At 39.7% G+C, this 21209-nt stretch overlaps 1 protein-coding gene across 1 annotated transcript; it reads right to left on the minus strand.

Annotated features, from left to right (window-relative positions):
• Window positions 1-503: 503 nt before the first annotated feature.
• On the minus strand, window positions 504-20615 carry Msrb3 (methionine sulfoxide reductase B3; the record flags this gene model as incomplete). Its single annotated transcript, XM_055611921.1, is given in 3 exon segments — window positions 504-581; window positions 2232-2340; window positions 20520-20615. Coding segments are annotated over 3 exon segments (263 nt in total), but the record flags the coding sequence as incomplete, so codon positions are not given.
• Between the last annotated feature and the right edge of the window lie 594 nt (window positions 20616-21209).

Here is a 21209-nt window from a genome sequence, read left to right on the forward strand (position 1 = left end):
ACCTCAGATATATAATATCACTGCCCATACACAAAAATTTGTAGTACAGCTCATGTTTACTTAAGGTGTACCCCTTCATTGTAGAAGTATAAACAGACTTCTTGCTGGATGTGTTTTAATCTGAAGGATGCGCATGAATGACTTGCAAAATGGTCCATAAATGAATTGAGGGGCATCACGCGAAGGTAGGAAGATCAGTAAATGCATGAACATATGTCTGCTCACCAAAATTGTCTTTGTCCCTCTGCCAAGGACAATGGTTGCTGAAGTGGAGCCAAGCTAATGCTGGGTGTTTAAAGTGTCTGAACTGTACAAAATCACCGATTCTGTCACACTAGTAATTCACCAAGAAAGTCCGTAATTATTCTTGTTTTCAGGGAGCAGGCAAAAAAAAAATAGAAAGATAGACTCAAATCCAGCCAAGGAAAGAGTCACAGGTAAATGAGCGACAGGGCCTGCTGTCATGTGACCCAGCCACACCTACCAGCTCCCAGTACACTTACTTGAACAATGGAGTTCCACAGACAACACACTTATATATTCCAGGGTCTTTGTGATGTGTGTATTCTCCTTCAAAGGCACTGATAAACAATAAACAGATCGTCAGAAAGGATTAACCAAGCTAGTACTACTTCCTAGAGAACACACTGGTTTAAAATACATTTTGCTAGCAAATCTTTCCGAGGGTTTTGGCCCTAAAATGAGAACAGGCCAAACATATGGAAACTTGAACAATACTAATATATTTCAAATATATGTGTAATAAAATGGGCATATAACTACTCCAAAATAGTACAGGGTGAGTAAAAATTATCAAACCATCTAGTATGTAATACTTAGAATATTTTTTCAAATTAAAAAAAAAAAAAAAAAGCCTGTTGTGTGATTCATAGAAAGAACACTGTTACATAAGATTTCTGCTACTCCATGCTATGCAAGAGGGGGACCAGAAAATGTAGCAGAGTCCAAGTCTTCAAGTGGAAGGAGCCTTATTTTTTGGTTTGAAAAGGAATATTGCAGCTTTAAGGGAATATTTTTCTAAGTTAACAGTCTTAAAGGCGAGGAGGTCACTCAGCTAATACAAATCAGCTGTGAAGCCTGACAAAAAGGCTATGTGCGCCACAGCTTGTTTTTATTATCGTTTCACCCTCTTTACGAGGTCCAATTTTTTTTTTTTTATAAACAGAATTTTTAAGAATGACCTAATCTCTGGTTGTTTGTGTGCATTAAATCATTTTGCTAGCCAGGCACACAACAGGGCGGGCAGAAGTCCCTTGCCCTGAGAATCTAGCCCACCACTGGCTCCAGCGGCCGACGAGGGCGCGCACCTTGTCCCAGCTTCGACATTTAGTAAATTCAGTAAACAGTGGATTCTGTGACAGGGAAAGTGTGGTGCCTATTAACAAGGATCCCCTGTGTGGGAAAGAGCTCTTTTCAGCTCATGAATGAAAACATAAAGTTACATCATTAATAAATCTGGACCAGGGGTACATTTCCATCTTCATGCCAAGCTCCGTAGTATAAATTAGACACCGAGATCATTGGACCTTGGCAAGTTACTTTTTAGCTGGAATCAGCTGAGGTGGAGTTTATTCACTAAAAACAGTCTTAGAAGTGAACAAACTCTCTCTCTCTCTCTCTCTCTCTCTCTCTTTTCCCCCTTCCAGGATGTAGGGCGAACTTCCAAGGACCAAAGCCATGTGAGGGCAGTTATTGAAAATTTTTGACATTCCAACCACAAATGAGCCAATAAATACTTTCTCCACATGTGCTTCAAAAAGAAATTGGAGTGGGGTAGAAAGGAACTAAATTATGCTACCTTCTTTTTGCAGCCAAAACGTCTTATGCTTACAATGGCCACCTTCAAAATGCCAGCATCTTGGCATGGCTCCATGTCCCTCACAGTTTTCCTCACTGTGACGTCTTCCAAAAAAAGTACCTAAGTCGCTATTACTTCCACACATTTTGTTGTAAACTAAAAACAGACCCTTAACAAAAAGCCCCGTGACTTTATATAAGATAGCATGTTCATTGAGTGGAGGGAAGCCAAAAGAAAACCCAGCCTTAACTAAACAATTGCCATTCCCAACCTTTCCAAAGGCATCCTTTGCAAGCCTTCACCTTAGCCAGTACGTGGTTTCCTTAAATTAATTAGCAAGGAAGAAGGCTCTGAGGAGGAGGGAGAGCAGCAGTTCTTGCTTGCCGGGGGTTTTCAGTACAGCAAACATTACCTTTCCGTGCCTTTCTCCTGAGTGACATGGTACTGTAGGGGAGTCAGCCGCTTCCTCAGTTCCTGCTGGGAAAAGACCACCTTACAGTTCTTTTTATCCCTACATGACCCTGGAAAGAGAGGATATGGGAAAGAGCCGGTTTTAGCCTGAATCCTAAATAATTGCTTTGGCTGGCCGCCACAGCACAGCCTGTATACACACTCGTCAATGACCAGACCAGGCCCTAACAGACTACAAAATCTTACCTGAGCTGCAGCCGATCCCCAAGGCCAACTGATTCCCCCGGGGCAGCGACAAGGTGTCACAGCCAAGGCTTCTAGCACATGATACTAAAAAAATCACCGGGCATTTGTTTACAGGACGGTGGTACATCTCTTATGCCACCTGCACGCATTTGCAAGTATTTGATGACAATGGGCATGTAAAGATCCTGTCCAGTAATTTTGCAGCTTGGTAAAAGAACTTGAAGCCATCACCATTCCATTGCCATCCAAGATGACTACCATCCTATTCATTGTTTTCTGGGACCCTAAAGATACATTTTTTTTTCTTCTACATTAGGAACTGTTTCTTTCTATGTGTTTATCAGATACTTCACTAGTTTTTATGTGCTTTTTAGAAATGCATGTTTTTCTAAAAACTATACCTTACCAGGTCAGCAAGAAATTGTCAGTAGACTTCAGGAGAAGGCATTTATGGAAATTCAAGAATTCCAGAAAGAGAAAAAGAGAGAGACAGACACTGAGACAGAGACAGACAGACAGGAGTGGGGGTCAGGGAGAAAGAACAGACCGAGAAGTGGAAGAGTGATTTTACTTCCAGGCTTATGGTGTCCTTTTGCAGTTCAGCTGGGAGGATTTCACTGACTAGGGGTATTTGGATGATGAAATGATTCTAATGTGATTAGAATCTAAATGATTCTAATAGCAAGGGTAGTTTTTATTTCAGTGTATGCAGACTGCAGTAAAATGTTCAGACAACACCTGTTTATATGTACTCTTTTATTTTACCTGAGCAAAGGACTGAAAAGAACCGTAACTGTAAGACTGGACAGCTATTACTCACTGCAGTAAAATGCCTTTTCTTTGCCATCCATCACAGTGTGAAACAAGCTTGTGGATGGCACTCAGTGCAAAGATTTCCTACTGTGTTCTTGGTACCCTGAATATTAAATTCAACATCTTCTGACTTAGCAGTGAAAACGCTGCCCACTGTTTACTTTTAAGGTACCTAACATAGAATATGAGATTACTGAAGTTAAACTTGGCTAAAATTAACTAACCAGTTGTCCTGATTGTGGGATTGAAGAAGGGCTATCAGCTTCCAGAACTGAGGCCACCTAGACAGATGGCTGCTTCGCCACCAGAAAACAGGGAGCTGGGGAAAAAAGCAAACCAGAGCCAAACAGAAGATAACTTTGGTCAGGCCTGCAGGAGTCAGACTGACTTCTGGTAGCCTTCCTGATCCTTTGTTGGTCTAGAAAAAGACCCAGGGACAACTGGCACCTGGGGAATGGCCCTGGGGGCCTCCCATCTCATTGAACCCCCGTTAACACCAGGCTCATCCTGGTGTGAGAAACCCTGCTTACTTCTGGCCAAGGGACAGCTAGAAGGTCTCCTTGATAAATGTTCAGCTTGAATGAAGAAGGGCTTTTGCTCAATCAGTGCCCTGAGTTGGGTGAGTTTCTGTTTACCGCCCCATAGACTTCTTTAAAAATAATTTTGCTTGCATTTATTTATTTACTTACTTACTTACTTATTTGAAGGATATCTTTGCTAATTTTGTCAAGAAGTTCATTAATTACAAACTTAATGTGACAAATTATGGTGGTTAAAATTATTAGTTCCAAAGGGCTTGATAATTAAGATCAGAACAATTAGAATTAAGCAAATCTGTCCAAAATATTTTGAGTTAATATATGTTCATTCATACAAAAAGACCAATTGTGTTCCCAAAGTTGCGAGAGCTAAGCTACCCATCTGTATGTCATTTAGTACAAGAGAAGCAACCGCAGGTTTAAATTACATGGTATTGGATTGCAATTTCCTAACATTGGATGCTTTTCTGCTTTTTTACCTTGAGTCATTTACTAAGGAGTGTTCATAAAAAAGTAGCTTCAAGCACAGATGCTTGCAAATCACTTAGGCAAAGATGTTTCTCTCTTTTTCATTCTACCTCTTTCTCTCAAAAAAAAAAAAAAGTCTTTTCTGAAGGAAAAGAATAAGACTGTTGGTCAGTATTGATGAACCATGTCATGTATTTGTAGAGAGGAAAAAAGGTAAAATTGAAAACATCTGTTTGAAGTAAATAATACAAACATAAAAGCTTTACTGGTGAATGGAGGGTATTGAAGAGTCCTTATTTCATAGATTAGAAATTACTTTTGATCTAAACATTCTGAAAAACAGATTGTTTTCCACTATGAGCTGTCTCATTAGCTGTGCTAGAGACCCCATTTTAATGGTGAACTTTGAAAGGGAACCGCTGTATTCCTTTGTGAGTCCCCATCTTATTTGGAAGGGGGAAAAGCGTTCCTTCCAGCTTTCTTTGTTTGTCTTTCAAGAACCACGAAAGCAGTGTTCACACACATTTTGGAGGAATGCGCCCCATGTCACAGCCTACAAATTATTTGGGTTTTGGTGCACTTAAAGGTCATCTTCCAAATTAGCAAAATTTTCCTACATCCTGGCTTTTCAACCTTAAATATAAATGTTGTTTCCTAACTGTACGTGAGGCTTATTCTCTGAGAGATGCTGGTGGTTATTTAAAGTGCTCAAACTTCATACCTTTCCATTATTTGGACATGCTGTGTTCCCCAAATAATTAGGCTTTTAAAGTATGCCTAATAGCAAAAAGAAGGACATACATACTAGAAACAATTACTGCAGTTTTTCTATTAAATAACTCAGTGAGAAGTTAGTCAGATTTTAATAAAAGTCTTGCCACACAGTTCAATAATAGTAATTTACTTCTTGAACAACTGAAAGCTGCACTAAAGCATTAATTCTTTTGGCATCATCAGAATTTGGCATGTGCAGAGAGGAGCTTCACTTCTGTCCCTGAGTCTTCTGCTCCCCACCAGACTGACTTTGCTAAGGTCACATGGTGCCACTGTTAATTCTGGAGACATCGTTTCATTTTGAAATTTGAGAGTAAGCCATTGGGTGTTGGGTTTCCCTTTACTATCTTCACTTAGGTCCTGTAATTTTCTTATTACACAGGATAATTTAACATTAGTATTATACGACATCTGTTCAATGACTTCTAAATTGGCTAAGAAGTATGTTAGGGAGTGAGGTCTCCCTTTCTTTAAACATACACTTTGAACGCACAAGCCGGTGTGTACACACATGTACATCTGAGGAAAGAACATTACCCCCCTTTGTATCTAATCAAAACACATTCCCTGCAGTGCAGTTTTTATGTGCCTCAATCACTCCAGAAGTATTTAAATACTGGGATATTACCCAGTGTCTTTTTTCTTTATAGCATGGCATCTTCCATGTTGCTGCTACCGAAGGGAAGGATTGCACTGAAACTCCCAGCCCTTCTCCACGGAGACCAGCAAGAGCTCATTGTCTGGAGAAGGGACACACCTGTAACCCCGCACAGCAAGGCTCTGTCACCACTGCCCCCACACACAGACACTTCTAAAACAGAGTTTGCGTCCTGGTTCTGCCTGCTTCCAACTGTGACAGGAGACAGTTGAGTGTTGCCCAAGGGTGGCAGCTACGAGGACCTAGCAGGCCCCAAGTGCAAAATCTCAGAGGGTTCGGAAGCTAAAATCCAGCTTAAATGGTACATCAGCACCCTACTGGCAATTATTTTCTATAATAATTCCCTCAGAAAAGTATTCTTCTAACAAGTTGCCTTTTTAAAATGAAGATAACAGGAAGTAAGAGAGAAACAGTACTAAAAATTTAGTTATACCATGAACTTTTCTGGACACACAATTCTAGAAGGTGGAATCACGTCCATTTTCTGGACAGAAACTGAGGTGAGGTTCACAGTGTTGGTTATAACAGAACGTAAGGAGATATATCAACTCAAAAATACAGTTGTTAGACCACCAACCCAATAACTATTTCTGTTAAAAAAATTATGCTACAACTTTCTTCTCAAGTTATACAGTAAATTTCAGCTAAAAAAAAAAAAATCACTAACAAGTAAAGACACTAAGTGGGGGGAGGAAGCAGCAACGGAAGAGCATGCAGGCAGTAACAGTCTCTGCCCACTAGCCTCCTCTCCCTATGTCCAGTCCTTCAACATGAGCTCGGGGACAAGTTCACACAAGATTCTCACCACATCTAGAAAATGCTGGAGGGACTTTCAGATTCCTGTTAAGAAATCGATCAGGTCTGTCACCTAAATGCTTACAGTACTCCTGAATCATACATGTTACAGTTCAGGGTAAAAAAATCAAAATTAAACCAAGCCTAAAGAGCTCATAATTTCAATTTCTCTTCTAGGAAAGATAAGAATGTTAACTATTTTCCCAAGACAATATATATGAGCTATGTGTCCTAAGTTACTAAGTTAAAACAGTAAAGTTAATGTAGGAATATCTTCTGCTATATTTACATAATAAAATTAATATGCTAATTCTTACTATGAACTTTAATTTTCAAGTACACATTAGTATGTCATGTCGGAAAACTATTTTACTTCAGGATTAGCAGTGTTAGAATTTGTGGATGATTATAGAACCAAGTCTAGCCCACTTTTAGGATAAAATGTAAATCTATACCACAAACACCAATTTCCGTTTGCTTTCTTCTTTTTTACAACTCTAGTAATTCAACAAAGACCTTGAGAACAAAATTGGAAGATACAAAGGGGGAAAAGCTCCCTGCTTCTAGATGCATCATCGGTTCTGACTCTTCCCTCAGAGTGAATATATACAAGGACAATGTCCCTGGGTCCATTGCATATGTCAGGGTGTCCGGGTGCAGCTTCAGGCTCTGGCTCCCCCCAAACCAGGGCTTCCCTGCTCACCTTGAGAACACTGATTTAAGTCTATTTCTTACTTTTGTTTTGTTTCATTTTTTTGTTTGTTTGTTTTTGGGAGGGATGTGGTTTCTCTGTGCAGTTTTGACTGTCCTGGACTTGCTTGCTGGACCTGGCTGGCATTGAACTCACAGAGATCCTCCTGCCTCTGCCTCCCCAAATGCTGGGATCACAAGACATGTGCCACAAAGCCCGGCTTACTTCTTACTTTTCTAAGTAATCAAAAATGTATCAGCCACCGAGTGTCAAGTACTGTGTCCACCAAACGATATCCACTCATTGCTTCCGCCATTATTTTGAGTACCTGCTATATATACTGGCATTGTTCTATGTCCTCGGTGTGGAGCCGGAAACATCGGACCTTCTGTCTTAGAGGGCTGTCCCATCATGGCAGAGGTAACACACAGAGAACGTAATAAAAGCAAGGAAGTCTGTGATGAGGTCTGAGGAGGCAATGGTAGGTATGTAAGACTGAGAAAGCAAGCATGGAGCAGGGCCAGGACCACAAGGCCAGCGGAGGACTGTAATCTCAGCAGAGTAGATGGCGGGGAGGGGCGCAGTACATATTTGGGTCGAACCCTGGAGAAGGAAGAGAGGAAGCTGGCAGTGCTAATGTCTCAAGAACTTTCCAGACACACAGAGGAGATGGCCAGGACAAGAGGAGAAGGCATGGTGGAATTTATACATGAGTGACAGAGACAGGTAACTTGAACCCGAGCGGAAAGCCTGAATGCGAGCGGGATAGACAGACAGATACAGGCAAAGGGCAAGCCTGGAAGCTAAGAAACTTGACTGTTCCGTGTCATAACCCAACCTTCCTTTCTAGGAGGACCCCCAGGGGCCACCTTTCATATGGTGTCTACCCGAAATGTCTCTGAGAAAGTACTCACCTGGCTGAATTCTAGAGACAGTGTCTAAGTTGCTCACTGGCTTCCTGTCCTCCTGCTTCAACCAGACCATCACTCCCAACCTAGAGCCGTGTGTAAGGTGATGGTGCTCAGCACATGGTTTTGATGATGAATGTTGTGTGAGCACAGAGGGAAGAAAAATCCATTGGCCATTTTAAACAAGGCGTTCACCCTGGGGAACACTGTCACCCCTGCTGTCACCCGTGCCGATTTAGGGTAAACCTGTACCCTGTAGGTAATGGCGGGAACACACACAGGTAAAGACAGCATAGAATTAGCACCTCAATGGAGCTTTAAAAAAAAAGCCTTAATTTTTACATCAGACTTAGTTTGATTTCAGCTGTGCTTCAGACCTTAAACCACATAACCCAATATTCTTGAATTAAATGATGGCACGTATTTTACTGGCATGGCACGGGACGATGAAATCGACCTCCAGTTTCTATCCTGGCAGAGTGAACAGGCAAGCTCAGAAGACATTCCAGGCCAGTTTTTACCACCCACTCTATGCACCCTGTTAGCTTTACTCTGCCAGCCCGCTCAGAGCTAGTTCAGTTTAGGCTGCAAGATAGCATCTACCTGAGCAAATACGATACTTTGCAATTATACTCCAACATCTCCCATTGCTTCTATTTTCCTAGAAGCGCAATAAATTCTTCAAGATGCACATTTCTGAGCTTAATATTGATTTGTTCTTTCTAGCAGCCACTTATCAAATATCTACAGAGAGTTAATACTTGAGATGAACTTTGGGAAGCTCAGGACAGATCAAGGAAGGCTCCGGCCTCCTAAGGAGCACACATACTGGCAGGAGAGGGAGGAGGTCAGCACAGACTAGCGCCTTTAGGGAAGGTATGTGCAGAGCTGTCTGTTTAAAGGGTGCTAACACACGGGCATTTGTACGCTAAACTTTTCCCATCGAGACTGACCATGCCTAGCTGCCACTGCACTACTGGAAGCACAAATATTCATAGAAATCAAATGTGCAAGATGACAGTGGCAGGGAAGGTCCAGATAGGGAGGAAAACGCCACCTGGGTAGCTGACGGATAGATGGGGTGGGAGTCAATGTGGGTAAGCCAAAGATGGAAGCATCTACTCTGCTGAGAACTGTGCAGATGGGCTATTTACAGGCGTGTCAGCTAATTTCGTAAAGTTGGCACATCTCCAAACAGGAAGAAGTGTAGATTCAGGTGCAAGACAGCAAAGCTCTGGGTCCTGAGAAATAAAGTCATTTTCAAACTCAGGAGGGAAATGTGAGGATGTTTTGTTTTTCTTGTGGCCAGCTGATACAAGAGGCCAGCATCAGCTCTATCGTATCTAGGGCTGTTTATATGACTGAAAATTCTAGCATAACAGTAAAGCCTCATTCTCAAAGCTGCATGGTTTTCTTGACAGGAGACAATAGAGGGGCCGATGCTTTCATTCACCCGGATGCAAAAGTCATTAAAAATGTTGAATGGCCGTGGGATAGAAGCCATCTTTTACACTTGTATGTTTTCTTGTATATTATAAAATTTTAATTGTTGAGCTCATATACAGTCATTATTTCATCAGCATCTGTTCAATTCCCCAAAGAACTAGAAACTACTTTATCAAGCCTTCAGAACGTAAAGCGAATACTGGGAACAATGATGTTCGTGTTAACGTGGACCATGAAGTTTAGGGTTAGAGAAATATTTAAAGCATGTCTTGATCCTGAAAACATTCTCTTGCTTGCCAAGCATATGACTAAAAAAAGATTTTCTGAAGCACCGCCATCATCAAGTGACAATAGTGGAAAAGAGAGTCACTTAACTTCAATTCTATCTGATTGCATGTGAAACTTCTGACAAAGTTGAAGTTCCCTGGTTTTAATTTTTTTTTTTTTTTTTTTTTTTTTTTAGCATGGGTCTTCACTTAAACATCATAGCCCATAAAGAAAAAAAAAAAAATTAAAACCAGACAGGCTCATTTCAATTCTACATTTCACATGCAATCAAAAAGATGTGTTTGTGTACGCACGCGCACACACACACACACACACACACACACACACATACAAAATATCCTCTCTATCCATCTCTCCATCCTCCATAACCCCGCTGTGAGATCACAGTCTGCTTAAGAGATAAGAGGTGCTACCTAGCCACTGAAAGGGGGCCTCTCTTAGATTACCATGTAAGTTTCCATTTACACACAATTTTGAGTATACTTCATTGGATAGAATACTATATAGTCTAAAAACTCATTTTTTTTTTCAAGTTTCCAAAATTAACTTATAGTATACATCAAATCTGAGGCTGAATTTAAGTACAATGACAAAAACCGAGTCTTCGGCTTCCACTTGATATGGCTAACTGATTATCCCACAAGAATCTAAGATATTCAGGGGCGAGGGGGAGAGGAGACTACAACTTAGCATTTTTCTTTTTCACGCGGAAACATCAAGGGAAGGTGTGCGGCTCACACTGACGTTTTTGTCAGCTGCTCAAGGGAGTTGAGCTTGCACACTTACTAGCCACTGTTGCATTCCCTGGACCAAATAGTGTGTCATTACGTGAGAAAGCTGTGGAACTTTATTCACTTAGCTCTCCATCTCAATGGCTGCTGATCAAGCCTCCCCCAAAAATGTCTTGAACATGCCTCTGGCCATGCTTCTTAGATCTTAGTTTCAAATATACAGTGATGTTTGTTTAATAAGTCAGTGTGATAAAAAAAAAATGATGATGGATGATAGAGTAAAATTTTTTTTTCTTTGAAACTACTCAATCCTTTATTACTTCTCAAGAGGTCCACATTCAAATCTTTTCACTGGCTCTGACATTTAATGATTTTTTTTTGATGTAAGCAGATGAGAATGCTTGATCCAGCATGGCCCAAAAAGTTTTTTATAAAACATTGACTCTTCAAAAACAAATTATAACATGCTGTTGATCTTGGAGAGTGAAAGGGAGACGTTTCCACAGTCAAGCCAGGTTAGAAAAACCTGCCTGTTTTCTTGACGCTGTCCATCTCAGAAAGTTTCTTACGCTAATGTATATTTTTTAATAGGACACCTTATCTGTGGTCCAGAAGAAAGCGGGAAAGGCCACTGCCAAGCCACCATATATTCTTATCACCTTTGTCTTAAAGGTTTATTTCTTTTGACTTCATGCATGTGGGTGTTTCGCCTCGATGTCTATTTGGGCACCATGTGTGGAGTGCCAGCGGAGACCAGAGAAAGGCACTGGATCTCCTGGAACTGAGTGACAGACGGTTGGGAGCTGCCATGAGGGTGATAGGAATCAAACCCCAGTCCTCTGCAAGAGCAGCCAGTGTTCTTAACAACTGAGTGGTCTCTCTAGACCCCGTCAATATGTGGTCACATATAGGACATGAGCCAGGACCTGGAGATGGCACCTTGCTCGTCGTACTAGCTCACTCTTTAAATTCTCTCTTGAACCCTTTGTTGCACCTTACCATGCCATCTGCCACTCACTCATGTTCCCCAACCACAAGCTCACCTCCACCCTCCCGTCTCCTACCGCCACCACTTCCCACTGAGCACAGCTACCTAGCCCTTTGACACCGCCTGACTGTGTGAAATTCGGTCCCAGGAAGCCATCCTGCCATGTGGTGCAGAAAGTAGCATGATACTCCTCACCCTGCTCCTGCGTCCACAGTTTAACAACGAGGGAGCGCCTATGCAGACTCATAAAAGCATCAGTAATGTAATTCCTTTCATCCTATAGTTAAGAAAGCCTGTGTTCTCCCCCCCCTTTTTTTGTAAACCGGAATGTACCTTCTGCAAGAACAGAAATATTGTCACTCACGACATGGCACTGTTTCAGTGTATAAGATGATGTTACTTAGTCAATGACACTCATTCACTCAGTTCACAAACATGCATTGAATGCCCATCATGGGACAGACACGACTCTAGTATGAACAGAACAGTTAACTAGACAGCCACACATCTCAGCATTTTTGGTACTTTACAGTACCCAGGCACGTTCTGTAACAGGAAATGCTCTGCCTGGCCAACCCATCACCTTCTCCAGACTTTGATGGTTGCTCCCCAGTTTCTTTCCTCCACTTTTTTCTCCTTGATAGCAAGAAACTGAGGTTCTACACAACAAGGTTTTGGAAATTTTCAGCTAATATAATACTTGAGAATTCTGTCTGATTGTAAAATAAATAGTAACAACAACCACAACGTTGTGTTGTTAAGTCAGTTTACAGATGAAAAAAAAAAGTGGAATAAAAAGGTATAAAAGGAAACTTCTGAGGGCCAAAAGCAACTTTGTAATAGAAACAAACCAGTAAGGAATGACTTATAATTTGTTTCTTCATTAATGCCAATAATGCAGAGAAAGGCTCTGAAACTTGAGGTTTCATTATATAAAATCACACAAGATATATTAAAATATGAACCAAGTGTAATTATCATTCTGAGACAACATGTATTTTAGCAATAAAATAAAAACCTACAAAATTACAACTGTAGAAATATTTACAATTGCAGATTTTTCTTGGCTTGTTTAAAATTCAAATAATCCATTGATTTAAAGTAATATCCCATTCTCTGAGATCACATGGCTGAAGACAATAATCATAAGTAGTGTTAAGGGACATATTTACCATAAAAGTTAGTAAGCATGACTGTGCAAACATATAACTTATTAGTCAATTAATTACCTGATAAATACTTTTGTAACATTTTAAAATAAGTGATACAGGTGTGAAATACTGAATACAATAAAGTGGGAAATTAAAGGCTTTCAAACAAATGTTAAGCTTTCCAATAAATAGTTGCTTTCAAATGCAAAGGCACAAAATGTCTACATATGCTTATCATTGTATCACTGCATCTAGTTTAAATAATTTTAAATTAAAATGTATCCTGCAAAAGCAATCATGAAAAACTTGATCTCTAAATAAAATGTTTCATTGAACCTATAAATTAAGAAAGACTGATATTGAAAATCCATCAGATATAATCAGTACTAAGTAGCATGGAAATGTTTTGCAGTTACCTCTGGCTCGTTCCAGCTAGCATGGAGGAGAGTATTATCTAGACAGTTATCTAAATATGAAGAGGGAGATTGACTTGATACAGGAAATTGACATTAAAATATCATTTGTCGGATTGTGAGGCACTGTGTTTGTAGATGAAATGTGCTCTCAGGTCTCATTTTGAGTGTCTGATCCAGAGAAGCTGAGGTTAATATGAGAAGGCCTAGAAACTTTAAAATTTTTAAATTTTCATTTAACCATAAATTTAGTTTAGCTGGGAGTACTGTATTTTTATTCACTAAATACAGTTCCACAGTGTGCCCAATCAGAAATAAAGACCAGACTGAAGGCTCTGCTCACTGGGCAACTGCTGTATCAAAGAGTTTCTCACAGTTACCCTCTTCCTCACCAAGAACACCAAAATCCCTGGGGGGGCCAGATGCCACTCTGCAGGGGTGTCCTGTCACTTACCCTGAAACTCAAGGACTTTCTCTCCTGGCATCCCTGGAAGCTGCCTCATCCCTATTCCTATTCCTGGGACTGACATTCTTTCCCTACCTCCTCCGGCCTTCTAATCCTAGGCCTGAATCCTGTTTCCTCAGGGTCTCCTGCAAATGTCTGGCAATATAGTCATCCTTCTCTTCAGAGGACATGGTTGAAGACTCAGAGTGGGTACCATGACCTCACATGCACAATGATTTCCCTGCACATATACTTTATGCCTGTGGTAAGGCTTCGTTTATAAGCCAGGCACACAGATTAATAGTAATAACTAATATGAAAAAATAATTACAGCCACACACTGCTGGGAAAGCTGTGAATGGGTGCTCTGTGTCTCTGTCCGCCCTTGTCCATATACAACTACCGTTCTACTACCCTCGGCAGAGACTGAGTGGCTTCCATGGCCTCAGACTCACTGGCCTCTACATCTGTGACCCCAGATTAACTCCTATCCTATCATTTATCTACTCTGTGGTATTCTGCTACAGAAAATGTCCCCTCAATACACAGACTGCGTAAGAGGCATGCATAAGCTGCATGGGATTTGTATGCCTTCAATGGGTTGCAACTTCTGTTGCAACTTTTGTTACAATTTTTGTTGTTTATCTGTTGAGGGGAAGAGACCATTCATTTGAGTAAATTCCTCTCTGATCTTTTTCATACTATTACTATGAGCATGTTTAGACACAGAAACACCTTATCTATGAATTTCTGCAACTTCCCGTTGCCTTGGCTTCCTAGTCCTGTAGAATTTCTGGAGCTAGTAATGTTTTCTTTACAGTCATTGTTACACTTAATTCTGCAAAAAAAAAAATACTGACAGGTGTTTAAGATTTTGTTCATGTCTGTCTTAACTGTTTCACTGTGTTATGTATTTGGTAATTGCTAATTTATTTGCCACTTAACAAAACTTAGTAAGTCATATGCCCAACACCTTATATTTATACATGTATGTTATTCTATGACAAATCAGCCTTGACAATACATGTATTCTCTACAAATAATTTTTAAAACTCATATTACGTATCAACTTTCCAGTATTAACTCAAGCTTTAATATATCATAATGCTACTAAATCTTTTGTTTTAAAAACATATAACTTATTAATTAACTCATTAATCAACATTTAAAATGTACTCTTTCTAGTTTCCTAAAATATTTCATTCATGCAAAAACTGATCCATGCTAAACATTCAGCATGTTTAACTAATAACATTTCAAGATTCTATAAAAATCCAAAGCACAGCAAAACAAAATGTATAATTTTCTTTAATTCCTGGGTGGTCTGCTGCAGAAAATTTAGCTGCATATAAAGCTATAAATTACTGCTAAATCAGCTATTTGGTACAAGATAAGTTAATTTATGAAAACTTGTTTTAGTTTGTAGAAAGTCTACATATGAAAGACATTTCCAAGAAATGTCCAAGCAAAGGGAGCTGGAGTCCTATTGAAAACAGAAAAGGTTTTCATTCTACATGTACTGTCTGAACATGGTATAGGTGGGGGGCGGTGGAGTGTGGTTTGAAAATCCATATGTTCTTAACTGGATATTCCTTACACACTATGGGGTTTCTACAATGCACCTATGTGTTCAATGCCCACCCCGCGTCACAAACCGTGCAGGCGTGTGAAGCCAGTGCCACCTACTGGAAAGCGGGCATATTGATCAGTCAACTGATTTTTAATGCTTCTGCGAACTATCTTGAAATCTGTATCTGTTTTTAAGGTTATTTCTCTCTCTCTCTCTCTCTCTCTCTCTCTTTCTCTCTTAAATCTCCTAGCCCATTGGTGTGTACAGCACGGCTGAAGCCCTGCATCAGTGTGTATAACTGTGTGTTCTTCAAAAATGTTACTACAATAAAAGCTAGGTGAGGCGGATATGTAAAAACGGTGAGCACACAAGACAGAACTGGAGACACCAATAGAGAAGCAACAGCTACTGCATCCTGAGCCATTTCATATTGGTTTCATGTCTGTCTGAGAAGAGGTTCTGAACTCCACTCACAGAGTTGTCTCTGAAGAGTTTAGAAGACCTAACAATAGAAAACTTGAAACCACTAAAAAAAACTCTGTCCACAACCTATGTTTTTTTATTTTTTCTAGAAAGTCATACTGTCTATCAAAGACCCATGGAAGTGGTCCGTATGTTAACAGGAGTTTCCAACATTAACGTAGAAAGTGCACTTTTCCCAGTGGGTAAGCCGGTTGTTTTTAAAGCAGATATAGCATCAGTTCCTACTAAGGAACTATTGTCCATTTTAATTGAAAATAGTGCTTTTTACTTGTAGAGATGTTGTTGTGCGAATCTGCAGTAAACTGTTTGAAATGGATAAATGAAAGCACACACATACTAATTTGCTTCACAGAAATGATTGAATGAGTAGATATCTTAATTCTCAGAGTGAGGATAAGATCTACTTATTCACTTCAAACAGTTAATATGCCAACAAATTCAAATTATTTGGGAGAAAAAGGCAAAGCAATTGTAGATAATATATATAAGTTGTAATTTTTGTTATTTAACTGAAAATGCTATAGTCTATAGCTAAGCCATCCACTATATTCTAAAAATGCAATAAAACGAGAATAAATTTGCTTTTTGAAAATAAATTTTGAAGCACATAAGCTATAAGCTTTACTTTTAATCTTCCCATACAGCGCAATCTCAAAGGAGTCCCTACTCTTTGTTACAGGTATGACCTCATAGACATATAAACTTCTGCATGTTTATTTTCACTTAAGAGATACCTACTAACCAGACAGTGTCATGTCACAAGCCCCTGGCTCACAGAGTTCTACTCACACAGTACAGTCTGTGTATTTCAACCCCATTTGCAGAAAGTGTCCTTGAGAGTTCTAATTTATTCACTAGAATCAACAACCTAATAGTCATGGACAGGCTTGTTAAAGATGTCCGTGAAGTGACAGAAATGTCACAACTGTGTATTGTGCACATGGTGTTGAAGTGGGACTTATCACTATAATTAGGCCTATCTAGACAGCCACCTACCTGTACATGGCTCAAACCTATCATGATGTCTGATCTAAGCTACCACAACAACTAATTTTCTCTGGTATTAAAACTGTGTATCAAATTTTGCTGTCTGATCCCTCCTTGGATAATTCTTTTGTCTTGATGTAGTGACCAGGGATCCTAGTGTTCAAGCACCACCTCGCAGTCTTTCCTGTAAATCTGGAGCATTAATTATTGAGGTTTGAGATTTAATTCACCTCAAGCCAAAAGTTAAAACTGTAGCGAAGAAGAAGAAGAAGAAGAAGAAGAAGAAGAAGAAGAAGAAGAAGAGAAAGAAAGAAAAGAAAGAAAGAAAGAAAGAAAAAAAGAAAACAGAATTTCAAAAAGGGGCAAGTGACCTTATTTTACTTCTTCATTTTAAAGAAGAAGAGAATGAAATTTGGAGAGGTTCACAGATGTGTTCAAGGTCGAACACACTAATGACACAACTCTGGACAAATTTTCTGCTCCTGACCCAGAGTGATACTTACAGGAAACTGTTGTAGGAAATTACCAAGAAATTCTGAGTGAGAAAAATTACCTTTAATGACAAACATGAGTGCACCATACCTCAGATGCACCTAATAAGCTCTAAGTTAAAATTATGCTTTATTAAAAAAACAAGAAGGAAAGCAAGAGCTGAAAAATGATAAATCACTTCTAAGATACAGCTTTCATGCAGCCAGTTACAATCAATAGAGGACTGTTCCAATTATTATTTTTCTTTTTAGTTCTAGAGTTATTTCAGATTGAATTATTACTCAAAATCAATTTACAATTGTATATTAAATTACTATTCAAAATTAATTTGTTATTCAGTATTGAATTGTTATTCAGTATTAAAAATCAGTGGGATTTAGAAATCAAAATCTTTTTGATTAACAGAGATTTCTGTTGTAATAGGTTTGGACCAAGGAACATAGATTTAAAGCAAGAAAATGAAATTTCATCTTAACCTCCTATGTCTCCCATTTTGCCCTCTTTTGCTCTTTGTACTGAATTATAAAGGGTAGCGCTCCCATTTCAATTATACTTTTAGATTTGAAAGTTCAAATAGGTTGTATTATTGTTGCTAAATCTAACAACTTCTTCTGCATTTCTGTGCCTCTAAGAATAAAATCCCATTAGAGAAGTGGATATCAAGTTCATGATGCTTCAAACACTAACGGCCCTTGAGAGTTAGGGAATTGAGAAATATTCTAACCAATTCATTTGCAGGTAAAATGCATCTATAGGTCCTAGGAAAGAAAGATAAAGAGCTTCTCTGGGTTTTTGTCAATATAGGATGGTGAGGATAAAAGAAAGGTGGATTTACAGAACTTGAAGTCTGCTGTTGAACAATATATACATAAACTAAACAAACCAAACAATAGGTTGAGGGGCTGGCAAGATGGCTCAGTAGGTAAGAGCACTAGCAGCCAAGACTGACAACCTGAGTTCAGTCCCCAGGAGCCATATGGTAGAAGGATACACAGAGATGCACAGAGGCACACACACACACACACACACACACACACACACACACACACACACATACACATAAATAAATCTATCTTTTAAAAAAATAGATTGAGATGGTTGTTTCTCAAACAACATGTATTTGTGGCTCCTATTAAAGTAAAAATAGTTAAATTAAAAATTTTATACATATATATTTAAATGTTTTTAAAAGCCTAGTTTCATGGAAAAAATATAAATCCAAATGGATATAAATATATGGATTTTTATACTGCACCTAGTGAAAACATTCATGGTGCTTACTGTGTCAGGCAGCATCCTCATCTTTTTTATATGTTAATCTCTTCAATTGTCACAGCAACCATTTTGGGCGGAACTAATTATTGTCTTTTTAATTTGGAAGTAAGGGAGCTGGCTAAAAGAGTCACATAATGGGAATTAGAGCCAGACTCCATCCTGACCTGTCTGGATCTAGAATTGTTTGCTGTGCAGTATACTGGCATGGTTTGTTCCTTATCTCTGAATTGTTTTGTTATCAAAAGTTAAAGCTGTTTGATTTTCAGTTAAACAACCTGATAATGGACCACTTGACCAGCCTGTTGTGTTTTAAGGAGTATCCTGCTATTTGTAAGTTGCTTCTGTAAACAGTTAGCCTCCACTGTGACTAGAGAACCCGCCTTACAGAACTGTGTGCAATGCTTTGCCCCATCGTGGTTATTTACAGTGGGAAAACAGGCACGGGCCTTAGCTCTACATTTGTAACCTGTTGTTGCACATATCTACAGAGATGAAAAGCTACCTCATGGCAGGGAGACTGCAGTGTGCGGTTCCCCTCGTGTTCAGATACAAGATGGCCGGGGAACCTTATCGGTTCTACAGGCTGCATCTCCCTGTAGTCTACCCCATCTTTTCACAACTATTCTACTGCCATCCTCAAGACTCTCAGCTCTTTGATGACATCACACAGCCTCAAATCCATCAGCTACAGAACACGAGGTCAGTGCAGGCTAGGCAGGGGCAGGGAGTGCCAAAAGTGATGGGGGCCCTCTCCCTCTGTGCACTAAGCTGCATTTACTCATTAATTGTCCTATTTAAATAACACAAAAACCTACTTTTCGCAAAGACCTTACCTGGCCATTTGAAATCCAGGCTGCCATCTCAACCCCCATCATAGCAATGTAGGAAGAAACAGCACTGGCCCGCCTCCATACTCCAGCAGCTGAACGTATAGAATGCCAGAGGCATTTTTGTTTAAGCACCCTAGAATACATCATTCATAGCGCTTCGTGGTGTGCCTTGATTTACCCTCCTCACCTCTTCCACTTGCCCTTGCCCTCCCTAGCTACCCACATAAACAGTCTCTAGTTCCTGGCCGTACATTTTGCTTGTATGCTAGAAATAACCCCACTCCTGGTCATGGATCCAGTGTGATCCAGTTCAAGTACCATCTCCTTCGTGGAGTCCTCTTAAACTGCAGAGACCTTCCTCCCTTCCAAAACTCATTCCCCTACAGAAAACAGCTGGAATAGTTGTGCTCTGGTTTCCTACCCTAGCCAATGCACAGGCATGTCCAGTCTAGCCTTATATCATCATATGGTTAGAGGGCCTCAGACAGCTTTATCTCTATCTCCTGCTAGTTAAGAACCCATCAGCTTAGTCTTGTCTATCACCACACCCTTGCCGCTTAAGACATGCATTTAATTCTTAGTAAATGTTTAATAGCATAGTTAACCTCTCTACCCAATATATGAATAAGGATATATATAATAATGGGAATATAAATAATATTAACAATCATATTCACTGAAATAAAACATTTGACCATTGTGAACTTTATAATAAAATTAAAATATTAACTTTAATGGTACAGACACAGTGAAATTTTGAACTTACATGATTCATTGGTTTAAATAGTCAAAAATCACATTTTTAACAAATATAATGGTTCTAATTTATGAACCAGTTTGAAGTATGCTACATTAGTTCTCTTTATTTGGTTCTTGTTAGGTAGAAAATCTTTTCTTCTTAACTACAATATAAGTAACACAACTACCTTAAAGCTGCTCGTTCTAACTTTTTTCCTAAAGGAGCAGCCACGTGTGGAGTAAGAAGCATGGCATTCCCTTTAACAGGATGGCTGTTCTACCTCGTGAGACTGGCAGGCTCTCGCATGCACTGTGACTTGCCGGTGAGTATAGCGTGCCGTGGAGAACAACAAGATACCATCAAGTGCCAGGGACACGTATACGCGGGGCAAGGGGACTGGACAGTGTATGCGTGATGATCTGTAACCAACTTCCATCTTCCAGTTAGGGTTCAAATAAGAGAGATGAAGTTTGGCAAAACACGGTGTTGTACCACTTCCTACAGCAGAAGCACCCACTCAGCCCAGTGCCCAGCTACGGACAGGATAACAAGCAGCAACCTGAGGGCAGCCCACAGGCTCGCAGGGCCACGGGCTGGCTCTTTGTCACCAAGTGCAGCAGGTTGAATGCAGACATCACTGTGATAATCTTCAGCAACAAACCTAGAGGCAAAGATAGGGGCAAAAGCTGAGTAGGAGAAAAAAAAAAAAAACAACCAATTAAAACATCACAAACGTTAGGCACATTCATCGAACGACTGAACGTATGCACAGTATTAACAAACCACCGGAGCCTCGTTTTCAGATGGCAAGCTGACTCCCATTGTTATCATTAATTCTTGCAGTGCATCAAGAAGGCGGGTTTAATCCCCAGTAAGTATGTGGGAGAAAACCGAAGCTCAATGATCCAAGGACACAAAGCAAATACAGTGTGGAAAAGAGTGAGGAAATGCTCATTTGGCAGAGGAGCCCAAATATGTACAGACTCACGCTTTGAGACAAAAAAAAAAAAAAACAAAAAACAAAACAAAACAAAACAAAAAAACCTGAGACTTCATAAACTGTTAAATTTGAGTAAAGCCTAGGGAGCACGAGCTTTCATTCAAATGGATGACTTATACTTTCTAAATAAAATTCTGTGAGGAGTACCCATGACCTAGCATAGAAAAAAAAGGTAAAAAATATTTTACTAGAGTCTTTGGAAATGAACTATGTGGAAAATCTCATGATGTTGAACTTGAGGCACAAGTT

Source organism: Psammomys obesus, unplaced genomic scaffold, assembly GCF_907164565.1.
Source record: "Psammomys obesus unplaced genomic scaffold, mPsaObe1.curated_primary_1811, whole genome shotgun sequence".
In the NCBI taxonomy this organism is placed as follows: Eukaryota; Metazoa; Chordata; class Mammalia; order Rodentia; family Muridae; genus Psammomys; species Psammomys obesus.